Source organism: Scleropages formosus, chromosome 4 (genome assembly GCF_900964775.1).
Source record: "Scleropages formosus chromosome 4, fSclFor1.1, whole genome shotgun sequence".
NCBI lineage: Eukaryota > Metazoa > Chordata > Actinopteri > Osteoglossiformes > Osteoglossidae > Scleropages > Scleropages formosus.
In genome coordinates, this window is record NC_041809.1 from 7,491,492 (window position 1) to 7,508,439 (window position 16,948).

General features: G+C 41.8%; 1 protein-coding gene across 3 annotated transcripts in view; it reads left to right on the forward strand.

Moving 5' to 3' along the window:
* The first annotated feature begins 2,041 nt into the window (after nt 1–2,041).
* mcph1 (microcephalin 1) overlaps nt 2,042–16,948 on the forward strand; it is a 43,444-nt gene continuing 28,537 nt past the window's right edge. Inside the window, exons 1-13 of one of the 3 annotated variants that reach the window (XM_018749235.2) lie at nt 2,042–2,181; nt 4,250–4,322; nt 4,484–4,575; nt 5,128–5,246; nt 5,438–5,528; nt 6,339–6,450; nt 6,538–6,672; nt 7,351–7,431; nt 8,073–9,323; nt 9,882–9,988; nt 15,396–15,433; nt 15,876–16,038; nt 16,361–16,438. In XM_018749235.2, coding sequence (XP_018604751.2) covers nt 4,286–4,322; nt 4,484–4,575; nt 5,128–5,246; nt 5,438–5,528; nt 6,339–6,450; nt 6,538–6,672; nt 7,351–7,431; nt 8,073–9,323; nt 9,882–9,988; nt 15,396–15,433; nt 15,876–16,038; nt 16,361–16,438 — 2,304 coding nt within the window. In that variant the 5' untranslated portion in view covers nt 2,042–2,181; nt 4,250–4,285. Of the gene's footprint in view, nt 2,182–2,418; nt 2,480–4,119; nt 4,323–4,483; nt 4,576–5,127; nt 5,247–5,437; nt 5,529–6,338; nt 6,451–6,537; nt 6,673–7,350; nt 7,432–8,072; nt 9,324–9,881; nt 9,989–15,395; nt 15,434–15,875; nt 16,039–16,360; nt 16,439–16,948 lie in introns of those variants that run through there. The other 2 variants (XM_029251545.1, XM_018749234.2) reach the window with 2 other exon arrangements.

Consider the following 16,948-nt stretch of genomic DNA (forward strand, 5'->3'; position numbering starts at 1 on the left):
TAGGGGCCCTTTTGGGGGCCCTTTGGAACCTGCAGTCTTTTGGTTCTTTAGACTCTGTACCACCTGTTGGACTACAGACGACAAATTCGAGTCACACCTTCAATTTCTGCTGGTAATCGCTATGGAGGATAAATGCATCCTAAGTAATCGTGGTAGGTACATTTCTAAGAAACCAGGACAACTTGCACAATTCATCCATAATCATTCTTAAAAATAATTACAAAATATGTATTTCAGCCTCCCGTAACAGAAATACAAGACACGCATACCCTCATCAGCTAGTAATAATTACAGGATCTCACTCAGTCTTAAGAATATTCGCACCTGGGTACATTGTAAGTCAAGAAATGCGTTGTTTTTACCACACCCTACAGGTATGTAAGCAGAAACAGAAAAAGAACAAAAAAAAAGCTGTTCCTGCTTGTCATCTGGGCATGAGGGCTCTTCAACAAGCCAAGCCCACCTCAAGGCATATCGCTGCTCTTTTTTCTCCCTCGCCGTGATTTTAATTTTACCTTCCATTCACATCTCCCTTCTGTGTTCACGTGTTCTGACAAGTGCACAGATTTCAGGAACCTCATCTGTACGTGTCCCGCCACTCAAATATTATTTTCCTTCCTTGTACTGCATAGAAATATACATCAAAGGGGAAAGCGGTGCAGTAGAGTGAGATGGCTGTCAGAGGGAAAATAAAGTGAAATGTCATCCTGTCCATCACAGCAATCCACCTTAGGGCTTCCTTCCTTACTTCAAAACAGAAGGAAAAGTGTGGCAGTGTTTTAACTGAAGAAAAAAATCTAATTTCATTATTTGCTGCTTTTTTTCACACATCTGGTTAGGACTATAATTAGGTGACACTGAGTCTACTCTGCAAACCTTGGGCCTAAAGAGGACACCATTATACACAATGGTCCATATTGTGGTCCTGCCTTTGATGGGGTCCTATCGATAATGGGGTAGAAAAAAATCCTGTTATATACAGGATCCCATTATAGACCAGACCCAGAACCCACACAGCTAATAGGCCGCAACCCAACCTGTGTTGGCACCAAGGATTTATTCGTCTCTTTACAATTGATAATCAAAGTTATTTTTTACAGACAGCTACTGTAGAAAAGGATGTGTCCTGTCTTATTGCCTATTTGCATTTTTTGATTGCATATTAATGTTTTAATTTCAGGTACTAGGCATTAGGAATTTTAATTAGGTATTATTTTATCATGAGAAATTATTAATTCAGGACATGTATGTACATAAATGAGCTTAACTGTGGGAAAAGAGATCTGCAGAGTACAAAAGGCATTTGTTTCCCAAGTTCTCATAGTTTATCACAAAATTAAATTCTCCTCTGTGTTTTCACAGATTCTGCAAACACAGTGTGGTGTGATTAAATTTATCAAAAAGAAAATCGAAAAAAAAACATACCATAGGATATTTCTGATGGCTGAATCATTTGAGGTGTGAAGGGATTAAAGGGGAATTTGTGTTTGAGATTCATTTACTTTTTTTAAGGCAAATTTCATATTTGTAAAAAAGAAAAGTGGTCAGAGGATAAACCAGAGACTTCCATCATTTCCATAATCTTTTTAAAGGTAACGGGAAAGTTCATAAACCAAAAGGAATATAAAACTGATGTGCTTTTAAGTAGGGCTTTGGCATAATACGTTTTGGAAAATGCGCAAATTTTAAAACATATATAAGGACAACCACGCAGCTCTTACTTTTACTGTATTTATACTGAATACCGAAAATTAAAGGAGGCTCATTGGAGTGACCAGGCGGTGTCAGCCGACCAATGATAATCCAGATCTCAAACTCCAAACCAGTAGTCGTTCCGAGTTTGTCTCCCGGACCAATGAGCGTTCCGAACTCACGTTCCTGAAAGATTCGCGCCCCTAACCTATGACCAATAGGCGTCAGAACTGCCTCTCAGAACCAATAGACGTTCTCAACTTCGGTTCTGGACCAATGGCCGCCCTGAACGCTCAGACTTTCCCATAATGCTTAGCGCGTTGAAACTACAGGCGCCAAGTTACGGCAGTGGGGCTGAGGTGGTTTGTCGTGGATTTGTAAATATGTTAATTCTTCGTAAATAACGATTTTAAGCATAAATAATTGTTATGTTTCGCTTGGAGGAGGTTACTTCTTGCAGTATTCAGCGACATATCCTGAGGCTGAAAGGTAGTTCGCCTAAGTTAATGTTTATGGCAAAACACGTTGCACGTGAGCAGTGCCGACTTCCGCCTTGTTTGTTCCATTCACTTTGTCAATCAGTGGCGTTTTTTGATATTTCTAGATATTTATTAAGATTTCTCCATTGTTGTCACGCTGCATGGCGAGTGAGTGGCGTTTTTTGATATTTCTAGATATTTATTAAGATTTCTCCATTGTTGTCACGCTGCATGGCGAGTGAGTGGCGTTTTTTGATATTTCTAGATATTTATTAAGATTTCTCCATTGTTGTCACGCTGCATGGCGAGTGAGTTACTAGATGCAAGTACGTCCGTTTTAGTCAGTTTAACACTGTTAATAACAGTAGCAGTGATTTTGTTGCTGAAGGAAACGAAGCCAGGCCTTTGGAAGTGAGACTGTGGGCCTGAAGCAAATATGATCTTTAAAAAAAAAAAGAAATTCCATATCTGTCTTTGCACGCAGAAGACAAGTTTGGTGATTGTGACCAATGTTCACTGACTGTACTGAAATCATCTAGTTAAAGCTATGGCATTATAATTATTGCTTTTATGTTTAATTCATTCATTTGATGCTTGACAGTTTTGTCCAAAGTGACAATTAAGCTACTTACACATATTTACCCATTTATACAGCTGGGTAATTTTACTGGAGCAATTTAAGTACCTTGCTGAAAGGTACTACAGCTGGACATGGGACTCAGACCTACAACCTTTGGGTGTAAGGCAGCAGTTCTAACTTCTACACTGCCAGCTGTCCTTCTTGTTTGCTTTTATTGCTGACATTGTGGTTCAGTCAGTGTTTCCCAAGAAATCTTTCTCACCCAGATAGGTGCTGGTGAACCTGGATTTCTCCAGTCAAACACCTAGGTCTGCTCAGAAACTGTGGCTTTCAAGTTGTTTTAAATCAAAGGCATATGAGAAGCACTATAGAACTACTTTGCGAAAATTAAAGCGCTGTGGGGGAATACAGTGGTAATCATGAGATCTTTTGACTTTTACACTTTGAGGTTAAATTGCAGCAGTGTGGCTGGAGGGTGAGCGCTATGCAATGGGTCTGAATTGATTCCTGCGTTAGGGGGGGGAAAAAACAGCTGTGGGCATGGTTAAATTGTTAAATAGTAAGGAACTTTGCATGAAGTTGTTAGTTAACTAAGTAACCATAATGACAGGGAGTGACTGCAGGCGATCTGCTGTCCAGTGCCATCTTTGGCAGTGTGCTGGGACTCACCACTTTGGTAGCTCTAAGAAGGCTCATTTCTAAAAGTCACCCATGTGTGCAATTCTGTTTGTTTGTTGTCACTAGAGTAGAAAAATATATAATACTTCCCAAAATAGCTCTTTCGTCTTCTAGTTTGTGTCCTGATTTTTTTTTTAATCATCTCCCGAGTGGAGAAGAGTGCGGCATTAAAAAAAACAAAAGTCGTGGCCGAAGGGTGTATCTTTAATTGATCACATTTCACTCAAGATGCAAATGTAATTCCTTGCCTCTTCTGGGTCTGAAATGAAAGCAGTCATCTGTTTTGCTTGTCTTCCGCTCCCCTCCCCCTGCTCACCTCAACCACATCCTCGCAGAAGCTCTCAGCATGGCAGCAGTGAAAAAGGCAAATTAAATTAATGGAAGTCAATTTAGTTTCCCCCCTCTTGCGTTTGGAGCCTGCTGTTTGATTCATTTAGGGAAGCCTATTCTTGTTCTCAGACAGCTTAATTTGGCATATTGTAGTATATTCTTTAATCTCACATGTCGGTCCCCAGGGGACGCAAGGAACGAGTTTATCTAGTGATGGCATTCATCGCAGAGAATGCCTGTAGTCTTCACGCGCATGACGGCAGACATTTTTATTTTTGTTGTGTTAAATGTAGTTACAGCCTGAGATTTGGCCACACTTGAGGCACAGTGCTGTGATGCGGGGAAATGGAATTTCAGGGGCAGAGTGCTAATATTTTTTTCCAGGGAGTGGGTGTTTCTCTTTTGTGAAGTGTTCTATCTAGAGCAAGTCTTGTTTCACTTTATGGGAGTTAAGTGCAATAATATTCCTCGTTTATTGTGCTCTGGTCAGGTTAGGAAGCTGAAGAGGATCGTTTCAGATAGTGAGATGACATCAACCTCCACACCTGCAACCGCTCTGAAAGGTATCAGTGTCCGAAATGTACTGTAATGCGACATGTATTTACAACTTGAAGCTTCTCAGCTTAAATGCTGAACTTAACTGGAAAGCTGCTGTTATGTGCCATTGATGTTACCGAAGGACTTTTACCTGTATTTCCATCCCTAAAGCATTTTCTTGTTACAGATGTTGTCGCTTTCGTTGACGTGTGGTCCTCCAGCAGGACAGAGAATTACTCCAGACCTTTTATTCGCCAGTTGCAGGACATGGGGGCGGAGGTGAGCTTAGCACTCTGAGTGGGAGCTTCTTTATCTGACAAGAGGAAAGCTGTTCATATACTTTCTATTATGATGAGAGGGGTAAAAATAACACTTCACTGGGCAAGTATGTTTGCACATACAAGGAATTTGATGGGTCTGAATGAGCACCTGTCACATTTAATGTAACGGAAAAGCATCAGAATAATAAAGTACAAAACGACAATGTTTGAAGGGGAAAAATTTTTCAAGTTATTTAAAGGGATATATATATCTAAGTAATATGAGCATAGAAAAGACTCGTGTGACTATAACACTTTAGCACTTTAATAAATGTATTTCTCTAGGATATGTTGTGTTACCAGAGAAACATCATAACTGTTCTGTGGAGTCTTAATTTTCAATGAAGTGTAGTATGAATTATATATTTCATTTTTGAACAATTTCTTCTATTATGACATCCAGATGTCTGAATAAAATTGAACTGGGTTGATCCTAGTTCTACTTTACTCATACTTTCTTCTGGAGTTTTCTCACATTGATAGAATGCCTTGTCTCACATTGCTACTTCAGGTATCAAAGACCTTTAACAAACAGGTGACTCATGTGGTGTTCAATCATGGCCATCAGTCCACATGGAACAAAGCCAAGAAATTAGGTGTCAAGCTGGTCTCCGTTCTCTGGGTGGATGGGTAATGTATCAATGCACATGCATATTCAAAGAAGCTGATTTTTCTTCTGGTCATGTTACGCATTTCTTGAATACCAGTCACAAAATATTGGGTAGTTTATACTCCAACCACTAGATGGCGATAATAGTTCAACATACTCGTTGAAATTAAATGCAGTTTACTGTACTTTCTTTTTCTTCTTCTGCTTACAGGTGTAAAGCTAGTGGTCAGCATGTGGATGAAGAGTCATATCCTGCTATAAATGAGGAGAGCACAGTGAATAAAGTAGTCAAAAACCGAAAGGTAAGATCACTACAGACAACAGCAGAAATGGGGTTATGGTTAGAGTTTAGGCTAATGATAATGTTCATCCAATAACTGTAGCTATGTTATCAATCTGCATTATTTAGTGTTAGAAAAAATTAATCGACTGGGAAACAAGTACTAAAATTCAGTGAATGCCTCTACAATTCCAAGATAAATACAAAATTTAGTAACTTCGTCTGCAACAGTATTGGAGGGGTCAGATGTAGTATTTGTCTCAGATGTGAACTCTAACTGCAGCATAATTATGTTGCTTTGATGAGATATGGGATGTATGGCTCACATTCGTAGGACTTCAAGAATTTTAGATTTGTGAATAATAGGAACATTTCCGAGTTTGGATTTTGGATTCAAACATTTGAGTAGCGTGTTCTGGTATATCGTAAAAGGGATCTTATCAAGGCTGTCCTTTCAAACAAAAGTATGAATGTGGAAAAGGTGACGTTATTATGAGAAGGAGCCCTTTCTATTCAAATTTCTTCTTGGAGGCATGTGAAGGTGCAGTTTGAAGTGGATAAAAGGGTATGCAGTCATTGTTCAGAAGTGGGAGTGACACAGCATATTTTTACAGAGAGCCAAAAAAATGTCTTGTGTATGAAAGCAAAGGTCACCTTTTTTCACTTGTGTGGAGTGGACATATCCGTTTAAAATGACCACGTTTCTTATACGCAAAGTGATTGATATTTTCAGTGTCACAAACATTCAAAACCGAAAATATCCGTGGTTTGGTGGTGTTGTTTGTTTTTGTAGTATGACTGAATAATGTTGTCGTTGTCATTGGCATGGCAGCATCGATGTCTGCAGCCAAGGGATGTTCTCGAGAAGACCCCGGATAACAACAGGCGCATGAAGAGGAAGTTGGACCAGATGATAAAAGACCTGGTGCCGTCTTCCCACATCCGTGAGAGTTCTGTGTTGAACCACACACCTCACATCGCTTGACTTGTATTCTGAGTCCTATGTGTTTACCTATTTTTTTCCCCAACAGCCATTTCAGACACATCACCCTTCATCATTGATGAAGAGAGCGCCATAGTGTATAGCCCCTTGTCCAGAAGAGCGGAATCTATGGCACACCGCTTGAAAGAAATGAAGGAGAAGAGGGAGAATCTCTCACCGACTGGTGAGGTTCAAACAGCTTCTTCCATATTCTTCTAAGTGGGCTCTACTTTTACATAAATTATTTCATGCTACTGCTGTTAGTCCTGGAGAAGGTATAAGACAGAATTGTAGAATTGCTGGGGGTCCCTGAGGAGAAGTTTGGGAGACACAAGGGGTAGCCTTTTCCCTGATTAGGTCTGTTATTGGCCCTGCCTAAGACAGCAGGCTTGTCATTCTTTTACTTGCCTTTTTGGGGGGTAGGACCATACACACAATAATACAATATCATATTTAATTATTTATTAATTTACTTGATGCTGTCTCCAAAGTCAGCTACAGTATTAGGTTTATATACTAAGCTGGTTACAATTATTAACCTTACATTTTGCTCATTTTTACTATATTAGTTCAGGATAAGTATCTTGGTCAAAGGTATACATTTTTAGAGAAATGTGCTGTATGAATTTCATAGATACTTGATTTTGTACAATGGGGTTAATGATTCAACATAGTAACGTTATTCCCCCACAGTGCCACTTTGTCTCCCCTGGTACATATCGGAGAGAGATGTATTCGAGACTTGAGTCTTCATTGGCAAATTGAACAATCCACTGTTTAGTGGTGTGATAGAAGTGATTTGTAAACACATGTAGTGTCGCTTAAACATTTAAGTATCACAATGAACAGCCTCTTCTTTCAGCCTCACAGATGGTGGAGTCCCAGCTTTCCTTTGACGAACCTGACGTGGGTACACCAACACATGATTCCATGCAACCAGAAGGTAATTCAATAAAAGTAATCGTCTGGAATGGACATTTTAAATATTTTTTTCATTATAATTATTGTTTGGGGCAGCACTGTGGCACAGCAGGTAGTACTGATGCAGTACAGCTCCTGGGCTGTGGGCTGAAATCCAGCTCAGCCTGTGTGAAGTTTGCACACTCTCCTCATGTTCATGTGTGTTTCCTCCCACTGTCCAAAGACAGATGTTCCAGGTGAATTGGTGACTCTAAATTGCTTGTGCTTTGTTTATATTTGAGTGAATGAGTGCATGGGGGTCGTGGTGGCACAGCGGGTTTGAACTGTGCCTGCTCTCTGGTGGGTCTGGGGTTCAAGTCCTGCTTGGGGTGCCTTGTGATGGACTGGCATCCCATTGTAGGTGTGTGCCCTCCCCCCTCCAGCCTTGTGCCCTGTGTTGCCGGGTTATGCTCTGGTTCACCGCAACCGCACTTGGGGCAAGCGGTTTCGGCCAGTGTGTGTGCGTGTGAATGATGCATTTGGCCTGTGGTGGACAGGTGTTCTGTTAAGAGTGTGCCCTGTCTCACAAACTGTGCTTCTAGGATGGGCTTCAGACCACGGTGACGCTACATCGGTCAAGTTATTATTGATGATGAAATAAAATAATTTTCTTTTTCCTTTCAGATGAGGACTCCAGTTATAACTTGTCTTTTGAGGAGTTGCATACAAAGCGTGACAAAAAGGAGGGAAAATGGAAAGATTCAATAAAACTGTCTCATGCTGGTGTGGGTTCCAGTGGAACTGACATTGAAAAGAACAAGCCTGATAAACTACCTCATAATACTAATATTAAAAAAACTCCAAGTACATTTAACAGGAAGCAAGTGAAAAAGAAAACGTCGTTGGTAAACTGTGCTGTTGCCTTCTCCGTGGAGAGCAATGTCATCCAACCAGCTGCAGAAGTGAGGAGTGATGGTAAAATACCTAGAAAAGCACCTTTACAAGGTAGAAGACGAAGGCAAACGGTGGCAAGCTTTAATCTGGATGCCAGCAAGAGCAAAATCCTGGAGTCACCCATGGAGGAGATCGGTCGAAACTCTGCAGTGTGTAAGATCTCAACTCTAGAAAGTAGTCAGGGGAAGAGCAAGAGGTCAGAAACTGCCTCCATCATGGAAAGCCCAAAAAATGTGAATGCTGTAGGAAGTGACCAAACAAAACTGGCCTCGGATAAAAAAGCTGTGGTACATGTTTGTAGAGGACCTACAGTCTCTTTAGATGATTCTGCTTCCTCTGGTAGCACAGCAGGCCAGAAGACGGGGGTCATGAAGGGCACAGAGGTGCCACAACGTCCCCGGCAAAGGAGGAAACCTTCCATTCCTCTTGACCTGAGGGAACGTAGCAAACCCCTGAGCATTTCCACCCCAGATGAGGACACTGTGTTTGAGGACTACTTCTCACCTGCCAACCAGCAGGATGGGAACCGACAGCGGCGTCCGCTGTCAGTTACCCTGTCACCTGAGTCAGACCCCCTCCCACCCTTTTGTCTGGAGCCCACTCGGAGGAAGAGGAAGAGGGTTGGCAGTGAGGACACCCCTGGAGACAAGAAGAGCCACCTGGAGACCAACACTGGCAGTAAGCACAGAGTTGCTTCAGGGTCTCCTCAGGGAGCTGCCATGGACAGCAGGGGGACAGGAAACAAGATGCCCACACCTGAAGGTGCCTCCCTTAACAGAAACAAAGGAAGATCCATGGAGGGGCATGATCTGCATGGCTCCATCAGTGAAGGAGACAGTGACACCATTGATCAGACAGATGAACGGGGGTTTGCAGTCCATGACCCAGTGTCTCTTGCTGATGGGTCAGACGAGCAGGACAAACGTGGAACAGAACTACTCAGCCAAGATGACGAAGAGGAGAGTGATCAGGGCTTGAAAAGTATGTGAGAGTTCAGGTTGCATGCTTTTGTTTCCATGCGCTTTACTTAAAATGTGTGGTGGCTGCTGCTGTTTAAAGGAATAGAAGATCGTTCAGTTTAAAATGCAATTACTGTCCATAAACTCCCCACAGGTGCTATGGTCAGTGTGATGGAACAGTAGAGTGAAGGGTTAATATCATGTTCTTGCAATGACCTACATCCTGTTTTTGCTGTGACTTCATTATTTTGTAGTGAAAAGATAATTAATTAAAAATCATTTACCCGTCAAGCGAACCTGTTACATGTGATGGATCAGTATTTTCCCAAAAACAGTATTTTAAAACTTAGTGTGTCCCCCCCCCAGTTTTGGAATTTAGAGTTTCACATGTATGGTTTTTGTCATCTGGTGCTTTCTTCATTCATGCATGCGCATGCAAGGAATTCTGGGTACTCTACAGCTGTCAGTTTGAGTCTGTAATGCACCTGTTTTTTGCAGTCGTTTGTCCCTATAGTTTTTTTTTTTTTTTTTTTTTTTCTTACTTGTTTTTTTGTTGTATGTTTCGGTAACATTGGTTTAGGGTGTGGAACTGAGCGTGCAGCTGATGTGAGCTACACCAGTTCTGAAATGTATAGCAGACAGAAAAGGCAGCACAAAAAGAGGGCAGTGAAGGTGGACAGAAAGAAGGTAATGTGTGTGTGTGTGTGGTTCTTTTAATGCAGTTTGTCGATCTAGGTTTTGTAGCTGTAAACCTGATTCAGTTGTTAAATGTAAGAAACTGATTTTCATTAAGAAAATGAAGGCAAATGCAGTAAATGTCACAGACATATGGGTAAACGGTTGTGGGGGGGTAGTAGGCAGTCATCAATTAGTAGTCGAAGAAACTGTTTGAACCCCTACTCACACCATAGTAACCTTGAGCAAAATACTCATTCCTCACATAACAGAATTAAAGATATTCCACTGTGACACCATTAAATTATGTAAAAACAACAGTTCCCAGGTTTTAAAATATTTCTAATTTGTCGTTGACTTTATTTTCTTGTATCTTTCTCTACCTTTGCAGCATTCCTTAATGCCTTTTCGGCGTTCTTTTCAAATTTTTCGGGACATATTGGTAACATGCATCATAGATGTTTATGGTACAAAGTAAAGTAAGTTTGCAAGATCACTGCCTGTATCTTTCACTTCAAAGCACACGGACACAGAGCTGCTAGAGGCGCCGTGTAGCATTACTAACAAATGAGTAGCACTGCATGTTTATTAGATTGTGAGATTAAGGCAGTCACTGCTTCCAGGGTCATTCAGAGATTAATAAAATAGATTTGTTCATACAGTAGACAGACTGACACCACTGAGGGAGAGTAATGTTTTGGGTTTGAGATACCAAGTGTGCGTATTGGTCCCAAAATGTCTGATACAAGCCTTTTTGTACAGAATAAAACTCCCATCGTGGAAATAAAATGACTGCGTAATGCGGGAAAAAATGTTGTACAGAATAATAAGGTAACTATGAAAAACTGGTATACATTTTCTCAAGCCATGAGGGCTGTTTACACTTACCTGGAATTGCCCTAGTAAAAATTACCTGGTTGTGTGGATAGTGAAATAACTAAGTTGCTTAGTGTCAAGTTGTTACATTTTAAGTATCTTTAGATAAAAGCATCAACAATAAGAATTTTAAAAAAGATACACATGCTGGTCTGTAGAGTTCATCTCAGTCTGACACGCCACTCTTCCTCTTGAGCGCCGGTGTATGCAGCGTGTGTGTGAGAGAATGAGTGTGTAGTCTTGTGGGCTTCCTGCCTATGTGCATCTGTCATTTGTGCTGTCCCACGTTCCCACACCTGGCGGTGGCACAGCATTTCAGCCACTATTGGTGCTCCCTCAGCCTGAACGAAAACTGGAGCTCTTTGCCGCTTTCATCTCTGCATCCTGTTTGAAATCTCCTCCACCTGAACTGTGTCACACAGCATAATGGTCTCCTTCGACAGAGGTGGAGTCTCGGGACGCGCAGCACAAAGACGAAAGGCTCGCTGTTCCGCGGTCCTTGTTCACCGATTTCCGCTTCGCTGCCACAACACTAAAACTCAGGATGGTTTTCCGGAGCCTGTGCGTGCATGTGCTGAATAATCTGTGTCACGACCTTCCAGTTTACGGGCTCGTCGGCCGTTTCACTAATCCTAAATCCTATTTTTTTTTTTTTTTTTTTTTTTTTAGGGCAACACATGCATTTAAGTTCATACCGTATTTTGTTTGATCTTTGTTTTCGTATTTTTATTTGCCTTAGGTTTGTTTGGGCTTTGTGTAATAAAGTTCAATGTGCTGTTCATGAAAGCTTACTTTCATAGGCACTTCAGACCCTGCAGAAAAGTTTCAGTGGTGTACTCTAGTAAAATAGTATCTTAGATATTCAGAGGGAGTTTTAACTTCCCCCACCCCCCAGGTGATGGCCTGCCTTGCAGTTGGCCTTGATTTAAGTTTCGACAAGTGAGAAGGCAGATGGTGGAGGGTCCAGGCCGACATGCTGGATTACACGGGGATCCTCTGAAGGGGTTAGGTCCAGGGGATGGGGGTCCAAACAGACATGTGCTCAGTCTTGATGGGAAACAGCAGCAGTGCAGGCACACTGACCTCACCTGCCCCTTTTTTACTAGCAGGTTTGGGTAACAGTGGAGCAGACAGACAATAGTTTGTAGGCAATACTCGAGTCTTGGCCCTTGCATATTACAGGCTCTCATAATCAATCATCTGCTCATCTTTTTTAAAAACTGGTGGTTGTAGGCAGTTTCCACAAAGTCCGCAGTAAAATGGATTGGTGAAATTTCTTGTTTTCTGAATTTTTTTTCTTATTTACATTTTTGTAGTTTCATGTTCTAAATTTTGAACAATTGTCATGACTAAGATAGTAATGTTTGGGGAAAGTTTGTTCTTTCTGAGATCTTAAGTAATGAAACTGTGTGAACCACCTGCTGAATCAATTGAACAGGTCACTACTTTTCTTCTTGGTTTAGTTTTGCATATACCTCGTGGTAAAAGAAAGCTTGTGTGTGGTTTGCACTTTAGCCTCTTATGGGACAGAATCCCTGCTCCTACTGTAGTGCCCAAGATCAAGGTATGTACCCTGAACTGATGTAAAAATTCTAAGCTGTATAAATGGGTACATAATTGTAGGTGGCTTAATGTGCAATTCTCACATTGTAAACCACTGTGGACAAAAGTGTCAAATGAGTCTGCAGTTCTGCGGTGAGATTATAATGCACATGAGGGCATTCAGTAAATTAGTGCCACCATCAGTCAATTTAGTGATATTGTGATATAGTGGATATTCTGATAAAGTTTTATACAGCTACTCATGTAATGAACATTGGTTCATATGGTGGAAAGAAACGGCACTTAATCACACATCTGCCTCTGTCTCTCTTCCTGCTACTGTAATACACACATTGTATTTTATATGAGATGTTCTCACTTTAGAGAAAAGCGTCTGCAAAATGAATACACATAAATGTAATGTGATGTCTTCTCGCACTGTCGTTCAGACCCTCAGCTTGCTGAATTCTGAAAGTTACATTACTATTTTGTTAAGGTTTTGACGTGTGTATGGAAGAATAACTAAATTTTGGTTCCGATGTGAGAGGTTGCGTAGTGGTCGCCTTGAACTTGTAGGACTCGGGTTTGAACATTTGCTCCTGTTGCAGTAGCTTTGAGTGAGATACCATAAATTACTGCAGTAATCAATAACTAGCTGTATGAATGGGTAACTCATTCTATGTAGTTTAATACCATAAATCGCTTTAGAGAGAAGTGCCAGCTAAATTAATAAGTGTAAATGTAGCAGTTTTGAGCCTTATTGTTCTGTAGATGGCACCTGTCATCGTAGCCCCTGCCAACCCAGCCTGAGGGAAGCACTGGACAAGCAGCTGACCTCTCGCGCTCCTGTATTTGCCACAAATAGAACGGTTTGAGCGTTCACCAGCCAACCTCGAAAAAGGCTGCGTCATACCCACAAGAATTTCCTTCGTTTGTACTGAGCAGCATTGAATTCGCGATCATGCAACAGTTCACACCAATTCTTTGTTTTCACATTCATGTGATACCTTTCTGTCGGGGGGCCTGCTGCTGGACAGTCGCCGGGTTGCTGTTGTTGCTCAGTGAGCTAACCTCCAGATCTACACACCCACCCTCCATCAGCCTCCCTTGAAATGCTCCACTTGAACAAAAACAAGCTTTTCTCTCTGGATATAATGCCCCTGGTCACAGTCTTTTTTGTTTCTCGAAAAAGAAAGAAGTGTTAGGAGATCAGAAGCTGTTTGCGGGGTCTGTTGTCACTGAACACTTTCCAGTTCACCTGTTCTCAAAATGAAGAGGTGAGACTTCCAGCAATAATCTGCTGATGACAGACGTTCCCTCTGATGGCGCTAACGACTGCGTCCTTCGCCTTTATGAGCTTGACAATGCAATTAGTGCGCGGAACGCCCGTCTCAAGAATCAATATCGGCCTTCGTTTGCTCTTCTATAGAGACGCTTCCTGAAACGATGACTGATTTGCCCGAAAGCGTGACTGAGCAGCCAGCGGTCGCTTGAATAGCTCACAGCTGGGACCTGGCAGTGGGGAATCACAGCAACAGCAAATTCCTCCGCGATGAAGAACTGGCAAAGCAAGGCGCGACAAAACGGCCTCTATAATTTTGAACAAAAGAGTGATGTTCCATGCTGGACCTCATAACGCTATCAGAGATGAGGCCTGGCATTAGAGTTCATATGTTGACTAGAATAAGCACGTTAAATGCCATCACCTCATCCTGGGCCTGTCTAGGATTTTCTCACCTCCTTTACGTTCATCCTCTCATCTCCGGATTCCTGTAGAAATTTTCATTACAGCATCTGCCACGGTTATCTGTTTTCTATTTCTTTCTGAATTCCTGGGGCCACTACTTGCAATAAATCGATATGACAAAGTGTGCTCTGACACTCCTGTCTGTATTTAAAACTTTTGTCTGTTGAAATGCACTTCTCTTTATTCTAAGTTGGATTCTCATTGTTGAATGAATAAATGCAAATGATTAAAAGTATGCCCTTTGAAAAGAAAGCTTGAACCCTTTTACACTGCAGCTGGTAGTGTAGTGATTAGAGCTGCTGCCTTTGCTTCCAAAGGTTACAGGTTTGAATCTCATCTCCTCCTGTAATGCCCTTGAGTAAGATACTCCAATAAGAATCACCAAGCTGTATAAATGGGTAAATAAGTGTAAGTTGCTTTGGAGAAATGTGTCAGCTAAATGAATAAATATGAATGTAAGCAGACGTGATTTCTGATACATCAGATGGAGTTACATCCATGTTGGAGTTATAAGGTCATTTTCTGTAAAGCTTAGGGCCTGGGTCTTCATGTCAAGGCAATCATTCTAAATCTGGAGAAGGATCCTCTACAAGTTAGAACACAGGTGCTGTTATGGCCTTAAATCATGAAAAATATCCGGGTTATGTAATCCTTTGTGCCCCCCCCCCAAAGGGTCATTCTGCAGAAAAGCGGTAATTTGCCACTAAAGCCTTCACCTCGCTGCTTCCTACTTCCCAGTAGCGGCCCGCAGGTTGTGTTCCTCGCAAAGGAAGGGGCGCAGGCATTTTTGTCACTCTAATGGCCATCAGGTGCTTCTGCCATCGGCCCTCATGTTCCGGGGGCCACCTAACAGGCGCAGGCAGGGTGGTCCGCCCCACCCGGTCACGCGCATCCACTGCTTACCCAACTGTCACCCAGCTCCCTTTTTATTTTCTATTCTTTTACAACTTGTGTCCTTGGACCTTATTTCCCCTGTAGTCACCAAATAAGCACTTTTCCGCTGAGTATGTCTGTGTATGTGTGTGTGTGTGTGTGTGTGTGTCTGGCTGCAGGGGAAATGCACAGATGAGCTGTCCCAGGGGTAAGATGCTGTCCAACACAAAGCTCCACCAGCGGTTTCATTCATCACGAGCAAAACACTTTGTTAATTTATTGATTCTAAGTAGGCTGTGTCTGGGGAAAAAAAACCTTTCTGGAAATAAGAGCTGAAATCATGTTGCTAAATTACATTTGTATGTGTTTTTTGCTTTGCAGGCAAAGAGGACATTAGTCATGACCAGCATGTCCTCTGAGTGAGTGCTTTGTGTTTATTATATTTCTGCAGATATCTGTCATACTGTGTACTCTTCTTTGTGCTTTGTCTCCGCATTTCTGTGCAGTGGATAATTTTTGGCACTGTAAATATTGCTGCACAGCGTTCAGCTGGTAGCATTGTTGACTCACTGAGTCCCTGAATACAAATTACCTTTACTGACTATGAAGTAACCATGCTGAATACAGTTATTTCTCCTGCATAATGTGGCCCGTTTTTTATTCAGTATGGCATAACATCATTGTTCATCAACTGTTTTAACCTGTAGTTCATGCAATTACAGCAGTGCATCTTTAAGATGTTATTTCAAGGAAATATGTCACTAAATTGGAGACTCAGTGAATATATTGACATAAAAATTAATAAGTGAAATATTGTGGCTCATGCTGGATGTAATGTGGACACCACCTCCTTTCTGACAGAAAGAGACACACCGTTCTCCAACTGGTGAACACTCTCAGGGGCTTTTCAGTGGTGGACACTGTCTGTGAGACCACCACTCACGTGGTAACCGGCAGCCCCCGGCGGACCCTCAACGTCCTGCTAGGCATCGCTCGCGGCTGCTGGATCCTCTCCTTTGAGTGGGTGGGTGAAGGGCGCAGCCGTTGGGGAAGTGAAGAAGTGCAAGGACCGGGGGTCATCTGCTGTTAAAGAGACATATCTGTCAACTAATTTTTGCCATTTAAAATTGGACAAGTGGATGGATGGATGCTCAAGTAGGACCCTAGATTTCAAGGCTTGAATTACTAACAGAAATGGAGTTTAAAATCGGTAGATAATGTATATATTTTCTTAGAAAATCTGTGAAGATCTAGTACTAATAATAGTAATAGTAATAATCATAACAACAAAAGTAGGACTAGGAGGTAATGCATTTAGTGGTGAAGGAATGGATCCTGTACCCCAGATCCTGTGGTGTCTGGAACACAGACGATGGATTCCTGAAGAGCCCTACGAGCTGTCAGATGACTTCCCAGCAGCACCTGTAAGTGTACTGTGTGTTCCACGTGCCTCGTGTTCTCAGTAGACTGATTATCAACGGTGTGTGGCAACCGAAAAGTGTACAGCAGTGAGAACATGATGGAAATGGCCTTGTTTCTCATATGTGGAACTGATGTTACTTTAAAATGACTTGACTTTTTGGGAAATTAATGTTTGTTTCTCTCTTTACTGCATTTGCGTGAGATATATTATTTGTTGTACATTTTTGCTTGTTAAAGTTTCTAGTCAGTCATTCTTTTGTGTGGCTCTCTGACAGCGTGGTAAATGTGGTAGGATGTACTCGACGGGATGCCTGTGTAAATTTATCGCTCATATTTACTTTGGATGAAACCACGTGCCATTTTCAGCCCTGTCAGAAGTGGAAGTCACCTCTTCCTGTCCTCAGCAATTCATGAATCTGCATCTTCCTGCATCTGTGCCTTTGTGGTCAGCGGCACAGCTGGGGGATTTAGAAGTACTTTTTTGTCGTGCGTCCACTTTGCGTTCTCTGGAA